Consider the following 13,296-nt stretch of genomic DNA (forward strand, 5'->3'; position numbering starts at 1 on the left):
TTGCTGTACTATATTATCCAAAGTATCCAACTGTCAACAAAAATTATGAGACATGCAAAGAAACAGGAAAGTGTGACTTGTACATAGAGACAAAAAACAAACAACAAGCAAACAAACAAACAAAGAAACTCAGGCAATTGAAACTGCTCTCGAAGAGACCCAGATGTTGGATTTAGTAGACAAAGACTTCAGAACAGCCATTTTAAATATGTTCAAAAGACAAAAGGAGACCATGTCTCATCAAGTGGAGAATATCAGTAGAGGGACAAAATTGTTTTTAAAAAGAACCAAATGGAAATTCTGGAGATGAAAAATGCAATAAATAACATGAAAATTTCACTAAAAGGATTCAACAATACATTAAAGTTGGCTGAAGAAAGAATCAACAAACTTGGAGATATATCAGTTATAGATCATGCTAAGAACAGAGAGAAAAAAAGAATAAAAAAAATGAGCAGAGCCTCAGAGATGTGGGATACCATTAAGTGCACCAACATATACAAAATAGGAGTACAAAAAAGAAGAGAGGGGGGAAATGGAGTAGAAAAATATTCAAAGAAATAGTGCCTGAAAACTCACAGATTTGATTAAAAAACATTAATCTACACATCCAAGAAGCTCACCAAACTCAAAATAGGATAAATGCAAAGAGATTCACAGCCAGACATAGCATAGAGAAAATGTTGAAAGGCAAAGAGAAAAATCTTGAAGGCAGAAAGAGAAAAAAAAAATCATATGCAAGAGAACCCTAATAAGAATAATAGCTGACTTTTCATCAGTAACAATGGAGACTAGAAGGCAGTGTGGTGACATATTCAAAGTACTGGAAGAAAGACTGTCAACCAAGAATCTTAAATCCAGTAAAACTATCTTCAGAAAATGAAGGTGAAATAAATGCATTCCCAGATAAATAAAAGCAGATGAAATTTGTTTCTGGCAAGACTGCCCTATAAGAAATACAGAAGGGAGTTTTAGGCTGAAAGCAACTGACACCAGGTAGTAATTCAAATTCACATGACAAACAGAGTGAGTACTGGCAGTGGTAAGTGTAATTAATTATAAAAGATATTGCAGTGGCATATTTTGCCTCTTTCTATTCTTAACTGATTTAAAATAGAATGGACTCTGGATGGTGAACACACAGTGAAATGTATGGTGATGTATTATAAAAATGTACATTTGAAACCTACATAATTTTACTAACCAATGTCACCCCCAGTAAATTTAATAAAAAAGAATAATTGCATGAAACTATGTACGTATTTGTATATAATTTCATATATGTATACAATTTTATCATTGGGCTCATCTGAAGATGTAAAATGTTTGACAGTCACAGCACCAAAGGAGGTGAGTTGGAGCAAATAACACCAGATGGTAACTCAGATCTACAGTTAGAAATGAAGAAAATTAAAAATGGAAAAATAAGGTTCGCTCAGCTTTCTCAAAAGACATAACATTGTAGAAGGTAATAATTATATAAATGTGTTGTTAGATTTGTAAATGTTAAACTAGAAAATATCCATATAACATGAAAAAAGGAACAGTTGAAGAAGAAACAAAGAAAGCATGACATAGGAAACAGGAAGCTAGATAGCAAATGTAAATTCTGTCCTATCAATAATAACATTAAATGTGACTAGATAAAACACTCCAATCAAAATACAGAGATTATCAGGTTGGATTTTTTTTAAATGTTCTAATATACTGTCTATGGGAAACATGCTTTAGATTCAAAGATACAAATAGGTTGAAAATAAAAGGATGGAAAAGTAAATATACCATGCAAACAACAACCATAGGAGCTTGAGTGGTTATATATACTAATATCAGACAAAAGTCACTTTAAAAAAAAAATACTACTAAATATAAAGAGGGATATCTCATAATGATAAAGTCTTTCAGGAAGATATAAAAATTATACCTACGTATGAACAGAGCCCCCAAAATGCACCAAGCAAAAGCAGGCAGAATTGAATGGAAAAACAGTTTCACAATAATAGTTGGAGACGTCAGTGCCCCATTTTCGATAATGGGTAGAAAATCAACAAGGAAATAGAAGAGTTGAAGAATACTATAAACCAACTATAAGCCAACTGAACCTGACAGACATACAGAATACTTCACCCCGAAGCAGCATAATATATATTCCTCTCAAGTGCACTTGGAATATCCTCCAGGATAGAACCTATATTAGACTATAAAACAAGCCTCACAAAATTCAAAAGGATTGATATAGTACAAAGGATGTTCTCCAATCATAATGGAATTAAATTAGAAATCAACAACAGAAAATTTGGGAAATTCACAAATATGTGGAAATTAAATAACACACTCCAAAACAACAAATGAATAAAAGAAGAAATTACATGGGAAATTAGAAAATGTCTTGGAAGATGAAAATGAAAAGAAAATATACCAAAACCTAAGGGATGAAGCTGAAGAAGTACTTAGAGGGAAAATTATATTTGTAAATGCTTATATTAAAATTGAAGAAAGATCTCAGAGTAAGAACCTAAACTCCCACCTTAAGAAACTACAAAAACAAGAGCGAGTTAAACCTAAATCAAGCAGAAAGAAGGAAATAAAGATCAGAATGGAAATGAAATAGAGAATAGAAAAACAATAGAGAAGATCAGTGAAATCAAAAGTTGGCTCTTTGAAAAGAACAACAGAAGTTAAGAAAAACAGTTCCATTTACAGTTGCTTGAAAAATAAAATATTCAGGAATACATATAACAAAAGTGCAAGCAAGCAACACTGTGTACTAAAAACTACAAAATATTGTTGAAAGAGATTAAAGAACACCTACCTAAATAAATAAATGGAAAGGCATTTCATATTTGTGGGTCAGAAGATTGAATGCTGTTGAGGTCCTCCCCCAAATTGAGCTACAGATTCAATGCAATCCCTGTTAAAATATCAGCTGGCTTCTCTGCAGACAAACGATAGAGGAATATAACAAAAATAAGAAAGAAAATGAGTAGAAACTATGTAGTTGGAAAAGAATTCCTGGTATGTAAACTAAATAAATCTTTACTAAATGAGCGAATACAGATCTGGAATAAGAATCGTTTCCTAGAGGAAAGAACCAGACCTTTACTTAGAAAACTAGTAAGTATTTATAGAACCAATAAATAAAATCCACTTATTTTTCTCTCATTCACATGATAGTTTCATTTTGATTGGCTCTTACTGTGAAAGGTTTCATTCCCCTCATTCCTAAGCACAGTTAGCTAAGATCCGTTCTGTCAAGGAGCTCATACTTGAGTTTGGAACCTGTGAGACACAGGTATGCACACTTGCACGCACAGACACACATGGTGGAAAGTGATAACATATTATAAGTGAAGGCTAAAGTGCTATAGTAATTAGGAAGTACCATTTCAGTTAGACATGGGAGCAATAAATAAAGATTTCAAATAGGGGAGTAATATAATTAGAGCAATGCCTTAGGAAGATTAACTTGGCTGTGGGTGATCAGATGTGAGAGAACGGGAGACTGGAGGAAGAAGCCACTACAGTAGTCCAGGAGAGGTCATGAGAGCTTGAACTTGAGTATTGATGGTGGCAGAACTATATAAAATTACTGAGAGTTTAGTGGTCTCATAGCACATAGGAAACAGGAGAGGGAGATAGGTTTGAAGGTGAAAAATGAAAGGTGAGTTTTATACATACTGAGTGTGATACCAGTGGGGCTTCCATGAAGAAATGTGTGACCGGCGGTTGGAAATTCAGTACTAGAGATCAGGGCTGGGCGAATGACTTGGAAGTTACTCCCCAGAGGTTATAGCCAAGAGGTTGCATGAGATTACCAACGAAAAAGAAATGTAGGGAGAGAAGAGAATTAAGGACAGAACCCTTAGAGGTGGGAAAATGAAGAGAAGGCAGATAATTTGACATCCATTGCTTTTCGTAAAACTTTGTTGTTGCTGTCTAGTATCCTTTACCCTTTCTTTATGCTCAAACTGGTTTACTGTCTTCCTCAGTACCACAGCTAAAGGGTCCATCTGCGGTGGCCTTTACACATGTTTAAAGATGGGTACATTTGTTTTTACATAGCCCCTAAGTCCTTTTGCTTTCCCCCTAAGGCTGACACAAGATCTGTTTAGATGGCAGACCAGTTTTATTTCCAGGTGAACACTAGTTTTGAAGAATATTCAGGGCATTATAAGAAGCTAAGGTTTGAGATATCTTACAGATGTTCTCAGAAATTGCAGAGGAATGCGGGCAGCCTTGAAATCCTGTTGAGTTGTCCAATTACAAGCCTGATTCTTTCCCATTGAAAATTTGAAAGATGATTTTTACCTTGACATTTCTTGATTTTCTGCGGAGACGGCAGAATAGTTATAAGGATTAAAATGGGTCCTGTCCTGCCACATGATATAAAATTGCCTATGGATTTCACTGGTGCCCGTTGTTTTGTTTGTTCCTTCAACCTTTAGTGCGTATAGCAACCAGAAATGGAAGGTGATTGAGGTCACCGTCCTGGGCTTTCCTGAAAAGCTGAAGGCGTGCCTGTTTACCCCAACAGAGAAGAGTGCTTTTGCCAAAAGGGTGAAATGACTTGAATTGCCTCTTTCGGTTTCTTTGTTTATGACCAGGGCCCTGTGTTTTAATTAACTTTTACAAGTGAATAATAGACAATAGCTACAATCCTGTTGGCTGGCAAATAGTATGGTGTTCATTGCAATATTAAAAAAAATGTGCATAAGTCTTTGGTAGTGGAAGGTTTTTGTAACACTTTAAAATTAACAAGCTGGCTCGGTTCTCCTCCGCATACTCCACTAGGCTTTTTAAGACCTTTTTTTTTTTTCTTTCATTCTTGTATTAGGGGATTTTGCATATGTATTTTTTTGTGTGTTTTTCTCCCTTTACTTGCATTTCAGAAACTTCTAAGTCAGGCTGATGTCAATCCTATTTTCAGAATTCTTACCAAGGTCAACCTGGTCCTGTTTTATACAGATGCTGACTCTTTATACCTTTTAGTTTCATCTCTCTCTTAAGACCAGTTGCTATCTCAGGAAATTGCATAAGTGAAGGGGTTGGAGTTTGGGGGTAAAGTTGTATTGTAGACCTGAAATGAGCTATGGATAACAGCTAGAGTAAGTTTTAATATGGGGAATTTGAAGAAGGGCTCCATAGGATAAGAATACACTTAGCCTATATTTTGGCAGCTTAAAATGTAATTTCCTCTTCTTCTTACAGTAAGTACAAATGGATCCTAGGTGACGAACCTGTGGAGAAACGAAGAAGGCTCCAGAATGAGATGACAGCACCTCCTCTAGATTATTCCATGCCTGGGTCTTACAGGAGGGTAGAGGCAGCTGTTGCCTACCCAGAAGGGGAAAACAGCCACGAGAAGTCCAGTTCTGAGAGAAGCACACCACCATACCTTTCCCCAGAATACCCAGAAGCAAGCAAGAATACCAGTCAAAGTAGGGAGGTTTCAGTTCTGTATTCAGGAGCCCAAGACCAACACCAGGGGTCCCTGCTCCCTGACGAATTAGATCAGATGCCAAGATTGGTAGCAGAAGAATCTAACAGAGACAGCAGAAACATAAACAAGGAAGAAGTAAACAAGGGACCTTTTGTAGCTGTTGTTGGTGTTGCAAAAGGTGTTCGAGATTCAGGAGCTCCCATTCAGCTGATCCCTTTTAACCGAGAGGAGCTTTCTGAGAGAAGAAAAGCAGTTGAATCCTGGAACCCAGTGCCTTATTCTTCTGCGGCCGCTGCTACAACCCCTGCTGCAGCCGCTGGGGGGAAAGGAAGAGGCTATGAGGAGAGTGGAGGTCATAATACGCCAAAGATGAAGAACCAGAGAGAGCTGGAAGAGCTGAAAAGAACCACAGAAAAATTGGAACGTGTTCTGGCTGAAAGGAATTTATTCCAGCAAAAGGTTAGGGCTGCATCTTACCACTAGGAATAAGAGATCCTTGTAACCAAGGAACCAGGGAGTCGGAGCTCTGATGATTTCCTGTTCTGAGGCCTTTAAGCAAAATAAGCCATTGAATCATTCTGTGGTATATATCTTGATTGGGTGCACCCTAATGGGTTCCCACCCACATTTTGGGATTGAAAAGGTCCATAAGCAGAGGAATATGTACAGAGGCATCACAGAGTGAAACTAGGGATAGTTTATGGCACTTGTAGCATGTGGGGTCATGGAATTTCTATTTTTTGGACTGCAGGTGGAGGAGCTGGAACAGGAGAGGAATCATTGGCATTCTGAATTCAAGAAAGTCCAGCATGAATTGGTAACCTACAGTGCCCAGGAGACAGAAGGCTTGTATTGGAGCAAGAAACACATGGGCTATCGCCAAGCTGAATTCCAGATTCTGAAAGCTGAGCTGGAAAGAACCAAAGAGGAAAAGCAAGAACTAAAAGAGAAACTGAAGGAGACAGAGACGCATCTGGAAGTGCTGCAGAAGGCTCAGGTCTCCTACCGGACCCCAGAGGGAGATGACCTAGAAAGGTTAATTCCTAGGGTTTAGTTACCAGCTTGTGAGCGCTAATGGGAAGCATCTGTTAGGACCCCAGTTACTGGTCACTGATAAGGGAGGAAGCCTTAATCAATTCATTGGCCACAAGGATTGAGGAATTACTTCTTAGAGCCAGTTTCCCTGTGCTTGGTGGTGGTGTACTTTCTTCTCTCTTTGTAGCTAATGGAACATAATTGTTGAGAAATGTAGGCCCATCTTTAAGGAGCTTCATTTTTGTCTGTTGGCTAATGACTTCATGTCATCTCTTCTCCTGCCCCCCTCACTCCATCATACAGGGCTTTGGCAAAGCTTACGCGGCTGCGTATCCACGTCAGCTATCTCCTTACTTCTGTCCTCCCTCACTTGGAGCTTCGTGAGATCGGGTTTGACTCAGAACAAGTGGATGGGATCCTGTATACGGTGCTGGAGGCAAATCACATACTGGACTGAGCACTAGACTATATACTCTATATGCCCTTCTCTGCCTTTCTCTTCTTTTTTCTCTCCTTTCCTCCCTCCCTCCCCCACTTCTCTCTCGTTCTCTCTCTCTCTCTCTCTCTCTCTCTCTCTCTCTCTCTCTCTCTCTCTCTCTCTCTCTCTCTCTCTCTCTCTCTTTCTCTCTCACCTTTATGCCTTATATAGAGAATCTTTGAGTAAATCCTGGGTCTTAACCAGCCTGCTTCTTATTCAGTTTGCTGTGAGAAAGAGGCTAGTTCAGTAGGCTTTCAAGAGATTCAGGAACAGGAAAGCAATAGTCACCAAACCAGGTGACCTTGAGAGCTTTAACTTTCATGACTTAGGTACTTGTTCTATTTTATATCCTTTCTGAAATGGTTTGTATTCATTTAAGTTGAATCAGTCAGCAAATAATGGGTCCAATGTATTAGGCATTTGAGGATAAATTAAGAAGTATAACTCATGGTTTCAGCCACCAAGGATCTAACAATCTAGTTGGAAACACAAAACACACACCAAGTTAACTGACTTGTGCAAACAGGGAATTTCTAGGGGAGGAAGTTCAAGGAATGCATCACAGCAGAAATGGGACCTAAACTAAGGTTTGTTTAAAGAACAAGCATGACCACAATTAACAGTAGTTGTTCTTTAGGTGGTAGAAATATGGTTGATATTTTTTCTTCTTGCTATCTTCCTGCCTTTTTCAAGTTTTCTATAATAAACCTGTTGTTATTCTTATGTTGGAAAAAATAAATTGTTTTTTTAAAAGAATGAGTAGGCTTGGATTTAGATATCAAACGAGAGAGTGTGTGAAAATGTAAGTTAATTTTATATTTATAACTTATATTTAGCATTACCTCTGGAAGAATAGCATGAACAAAGGCACGGAAAAAGCTGGAATGTGAAATACGTGTTTGGTAGAAATAATGGGTTAATGTAAAGGAAACTGAGGTTCAGTTGTGACCCATCTGCGCACCTCCCTCTGTGGTGTTTGCATTTTAATAAGGAATTCTTGAAAAAGAAATCTTCAAGGCTCATATCCAAAATATATGTATCACCAAACTGGGATTTCAGGTCGTGGGGGAGCTGTTTTAGAGCAGGGAGATGTATTTGATATCCCTCAGAATTCACCACCTACCTACTCTTTAGGATAGTGCAGAGTGAGGGGTAGATCTCATATTATCAGAAAGAGTAAAACTTACACTCTTGTAAAAGTAGATATTTTGTTTATTCATTGCTTTATTGTGTTTATATAGCACATGCTCCAAAGAGTTCAAGGTACTATTCAAAAGATGTTGGACAGTGAACACATGAAAACATAGTGACAGTAAAAAATATCAAGTAAAGGAGAAATAATAAAAGGGAGGTGGTATCAAGCAATTGCCAAAGGATTAGTTAGTCCAGGAGAATGTTTTGGATGTTCTTTCTGTTTCTCTGCAGAGTTACTTCAGAAGACGCTTCCCAAACTTATTTTACTTCCTTTGAAAGGAGGCCCATCATAGATATTCCAGTGACACTGCAAGGAATGGGGGAGACCAGAGCCAGGCTTCACCACTGGAATGGGTACTTAAAGGTGTCCCCTGCCCCCTTCCCTTCACCTCATTGTAGCTCTAGCCTGCCTTGTGATTATTTCTCATGTCAGACATTTGGACTATGATATCGAGGGCCCCAGTTGTCTAAATATTACTCAGAGAAGGGAGGAAACACATCCATCTATTGTCTCAGTAATACTTGTTCTTCAGATGGGGGCTGTGAAATGGTGGGGCTTAGCACAGATATGGACAATATGGATGAGAAGGTGGTATAGGAAAAAATTCAGAGTCTTGAAGGTTCAGCGTGTTTGTGTGTGTGTGTGTGTGTGTGTGTGTGTGTGTGTGTGTGTGTGTGTGAGAGAGAGAGAGAGAGAGAGAGAGAGAGAGAGAGAGAGAGAGAGAGAGGTGTGAGTGAACAAAGGGCAGAGTAGGAAGGAGTATAGGCTTTAAAAAGAGAAAGGTAAAAAATTGTAACTCATCTTTACTAGTGCTTATTCTCAGCTCATTTCCGAGTCCCAACCCCGTATTGCTTCTCACAGCAAGTTACCTGTGTGCATCCCTTCACTACAGTACTAGAGTTAACCTTTGTTACCTATTTACAATGAAGCCATACCAGATGAGATCCCTTTAACTAATGTTAAATGCCACAGTGGAGAGATTGAAAAGTATCAACCAGCTTTACCAGAGCTTATGATCAAGTGTGGAGGCAAAAGACATTCAGAAGAAGAAAGTGGGCTCTTCCTCCTGGCTATCCTGTTAGCTTAACGTAATCATAATTCTCCTTTCAAATGCCTCTCACATTTGCCCTTTAACTTTCCTCTTCCACAATCAACGTTTAGGTTGTTATTCCCTCATACCTTGGTAATTGAAATAGATTCTTAATTGGCCTCCATTGTCTCCTGTTCTCGCTACTTCAGTCCATCGTACTCTCTGTCACCAAATGGCTTTTAATGATCTCACCAGGTTGTGTCTCTGCTCAAAGGCTTGGTGATGCTCCCATTGCCCACCGAGTGCAGTACAAATTCCCATCTGGTTTCGACGTTGCTCTCTAGACTCAGCTTCCAACATTTCAAACACAAACTGCATCCATCCAAAATAAACTATTAGTTTCTGAACCAACCTTGAGATTTTTCCTCTGCCTCGAATGTTCTCTCTTATTATCTTTCCCTTGGCTCAAATGTCAACTTTTTTCCTGAAAATTCCTCTGAATAACCCAGCCAGACCTGACATTTTCTTTGAGCATGTCAGTTTTGTGTCACTTACAAAGCACTTAACCACAAACTTCCTTGTCCTGCCTTTCCTATTAAAAAGCTCCAATTCAAATATTCAGCTGCCTACTTGATATTTGCGCTTACATTTCTCACAGGCATTTGAAATAAAACATGTTAAAGATAAACAGTGACACATACCCCATGACTGTTCCTTCCCTCCATTTTCCTCATTTTAAAAAAATGGCACCTCCACCCACCCATTCACAAGAGGTAGAAACATGGAACTCGGTGTTTTTTTTTTTTTTTATTAAAATTTATTGGGGTGACAATTGTTAGTAAAGTAACATAGGTTTCAGGTGTACACTTCTGTAACACATCATCTATGTGTCACATTGTGTGTTCACCACCCAGAGTCAGTTCTCCTTCCATCACCATATATTTGATCCCCCTTACCCTCATCTCCCACCCCCCACCCCCCTTGTCCTCTGGTAACCACTAAACTATTGTCTGTGTCTATGAGTTTTTGTTTTTTCGTTTGTCTTGTTCCTTTGTTGTTTTCAGTTTTATATCCCACATATCAGGGAACTTATCTTTAATTTTCTTCCCTAGTCCCTCACATACAGTCTGTCAGAAAGTCTGTCAATTCTACCTCCAAAGTATATTGACTTCACTCACTTCTACTACAGCCACGTTAGTCCAGACCACCATCATCTCCTATAGATAATCGCAACTCCCAACTGGTGTCCTGTCCATGCTTTCATTCTTATTCCCACAACTGTCTCATCATTACAGCCAGAGTGATTTTTTTTAAAAGTAGAAGTCAGATCACGTGACTCCCTTCTTAAAGCCCTTCAATGGCTTCTCATTGCACTTAGAATAAAATCCATACTCCTTGCAATATCCTTCAAGACCCCTGCCTACTTTTCCTTTCGTTCTTGTAACTTCATCATATCCCACTTTTCCCCTTGCTCACTGGTCTTCCCACTGAAACATGTCAGGCTCTGACTTACAGCAGAGTCTATCCATGCTGTGTGCTGCCCTGTAATGCTCGTATCTCCAATCTTGGCATGGCTTGCTATTCCTCATCCTTCAGGTCTTAGTGTAAGTGTCAACTTTCTCAGGCCTTCCTGGCAACCTTTTTTCTCTATCTACCCTATTCTGTCACTAGTTCCTGCTGTGTTGAATTCCTAACACTTCTCACAATTTGCAATTATATATTTGGCTGTTTACTTTCATTCAACAAATATTTATTGAATGCCTACTATATGCTTTGTGATACACAGTGGTGAACACAACACACGTGGTCTCTGCCTCTTTCACTAATAAGTTACATAAGGGGAAGGGGCCAGCCATACCTGTTTTTGCCAGTCACTGTATCCCAGAGCTTATTGTGGGACTTGGTTCATAGTAGGTAATCAATAAGTAATTGTTAGTGGTGGGAACTGTGTTTTGTTCAAATTTCCATTTCCCTCAAGACCCTAAAACAGTACCTCATTCATAGAAGGGGTACATGCATGTGTGAGTGAGGTAGATAATCCCAGGTCCTTAACTCTGAAAATGAAGGACTGAGACAGTAAGTGCTGCAGGTTACGGGGAAAATCAGTGGGAGCTGGAGTGGCCTAGTGTTTCTTTTTAGCTGATCTTTGATTTGCATAATTTGATTTGCATAAGGGACAAGGGAAATATGGGTGTTCTTGACCTCAGACTTTCTGAATTATCAAAAGGAAGCTCCCTAGCATACAATTTTGAAATAGTAAGAATTACAGAATATAATCAGGAGAAGTCTATAGAGACCAGATCATAAGAGTAAAAACTAAAAGGAGAAAAAAACATTTCTGAGCAGTCTTCTGTTCACTTTTACCAAGAGTAGTGGCAGTTTATTTCAAGAGAAGAAAGAGGAGCTAATCCATAAGCCAAGAACAGACAGAACAAGCTTCAAGGAAGTAAGTTCCCAGCACATGTTAGGAAGTCAGTACGTGCTTGTTGGATGAACAAATCGGCACCCAGCAGAGGACTAGGTCAGAGCCACGATGGCCCCAGGGAATAGGAAGATTTGCTTGCCCATGTCTAGTGATTGCATATAATCTGGGGGAACAATTAGAGGCTTGATTGTTGGGCTCTGAGTTCCCAAGGGCAATCTCCAGATAGAACATGTGTCAGCTCTACACTATGAATGAAAGCCTCTTTCTTTAGTGCAGTGTTAAGAGTGAAGCATGGTGGTATGCTCAGGAAAGCTTCAGGGGGTGAGTGCAGGCTAAGTCAAGTGTTAAGTTCCCCAAAAGAATAACTTCTGCTTGGTGACAAGGACATTCCTAACTCATGACTTACCTTAGGCAGAAGTGACATTGAGGAACCAGACTTTCTGAATCTAAAGTCAGGGCACATAATAAAGTAGACAATTTGAAAGAACTGACTTAAAAAGTTTGGGGTATATTAAAGCTTTAGTCTCATTAAGTGAGACACACAGCATTCATTTTCTAATGGAAAATCAAATCTGCAGAAGAAATGTGTTTTGTTATGTGTCTCCATCCCCAAGCCCAAAGGTTTCATGTGAATCACCAGAAATCCCCAACCCACTTCTAGATAAAATCAGTTGAAATGTTTCGGGTGTTTTCTACATGCCAAACATATTCCATCTGCCCATTGAGACCTCAGGAGCAGGCAACATAACTTTAGGTCAGGAAAGTATTCCCAAAATACCTGATCTTCCAGATGGGGTATGGAAACTTGTAAGGACTGGAAAGGTGGGGGTATATGGGGAGAGTTTCCAAGGTGTAGGAATAGTATAAGCAAAGTCATAAGACTGGGTGGAGGGGAGTGAATAACACCCGAGAGGGTGTGAGGGATAGTGAATTACTCAATTTGGAGTGTGAGGAACAGAATGGACCACGGGCTTGGGAATGCCCACAAGAGGGAGGCTACGCTAAATCGGCGCCACGCTAACAATGGAGCCCGTTAGGCTATGCGTTAGAAGGCGGCTGCTGAAATCTCCCAGTTGTCCCTGAGTTTGGGAAATTAACCCCAGTTTGCAGTTCCCTTGAACTAAACTTTTCTCTAGCAGTGCAACCTGATTGATGATGGTTCTTTTCCACCGCAGATTTTCACAGATCTGGATGAAGGTTAATGAGCCAGGACGGCCACCCCTTTCCTCTCCAACTTTTCAAGTCTGCTTTTTCTCTGGGTTCTGTTAATGGAGTCTGATAAATAGAAGCCTATTTAAGGTCTTCAAAGTATTCAGACTTTCAGAAACAATACTGAGAAATTTTGCTTGGGAAAGAATATCCCTTTGCTAATGTAGATTCAGATCTGTGGTAGAAAATATACTTTGTCATCTGCCCCCATTCCCCAAAGATACACAGATTTTGGTGTGATGTTGACACTACCCTTTAAGTCTCCAATATGTTTTGAATACAGTTAAGCATTTGTTGAGGACCTTCTGTCTGCCACGACCACACTGAGAAGCAGGTATCATCCCCGTTTTACAGATGAGGAAACGAAAGTGTAAAGAGTGGAAGTGACTCTTCCAAGGCTACACAGAGAGCGCAGAGGCAAAACCAAACCCTTCTCTGACTCCAAAGCCCAGGTTCTTTTCCCACTACCCCAATCTGCCTATCT

General features: G+C 39.4%; 1 protein-coding gene across 4 annotated transcripts in view; it reads left to right on the forward strand.

Moving 5' to 3' along the window:
* MORC4 (MORC family CW-type zinc finger 4) overlaps positions 1-13,208 on the forward strand; it is a 74,717-nt gene extending 61,509 nt beyond the window's left edge. For 2 of the 4 annotated variants that reach the window (XM_033120013.1, XM_033120042.1), the window contains 4 exons: positions 5,209-5,899; positions 6,192-6,475; positions 6,779-7,033; positions 7,098-7,677. In XM_033120013.1, coding sequence (XP_032975904.1) covers positions 5,209-5,899; positions 6,192-6,475; positions 6,779-6,932 — 1,129 coding nt within the window. In that variant the 3' untranslated portion in view covers positions 6,933-7,033; positions 7,098-7,677. Of the gene's footprint in view, positions 1-5,208; positions 5,900-6,191; positions 6,476-6,778; positions 7,034-7,097; positions 7,678-12,778 lie in introns of those variants that run through there. The other 2 variants (XM_033120023.1, XM_033120032.1) reach the window with 2 other exon arrangements.
* The last annotated feature ends 88 nt before the right edge of the window (positions 13,209-13,296 follow it).

Source organism: Rhinolophus ferrumequinum, chromosome X (assembly GCF_004115265.2).
Source record: "Rhinolophus ferrumequinum isolate MPI-CBG mRhiFer1 chromosome X, mRhiFer1_v1.p, whole genome shotgun sequence".
Taxonomy (NCBI): domain Eukaryota; kingdom Metazoa; phylum Chordata; class Mammalia; order Chiroptera; family Rhinolophidae; genus Rhinolophus; species Rhinolophus ferrumequinum.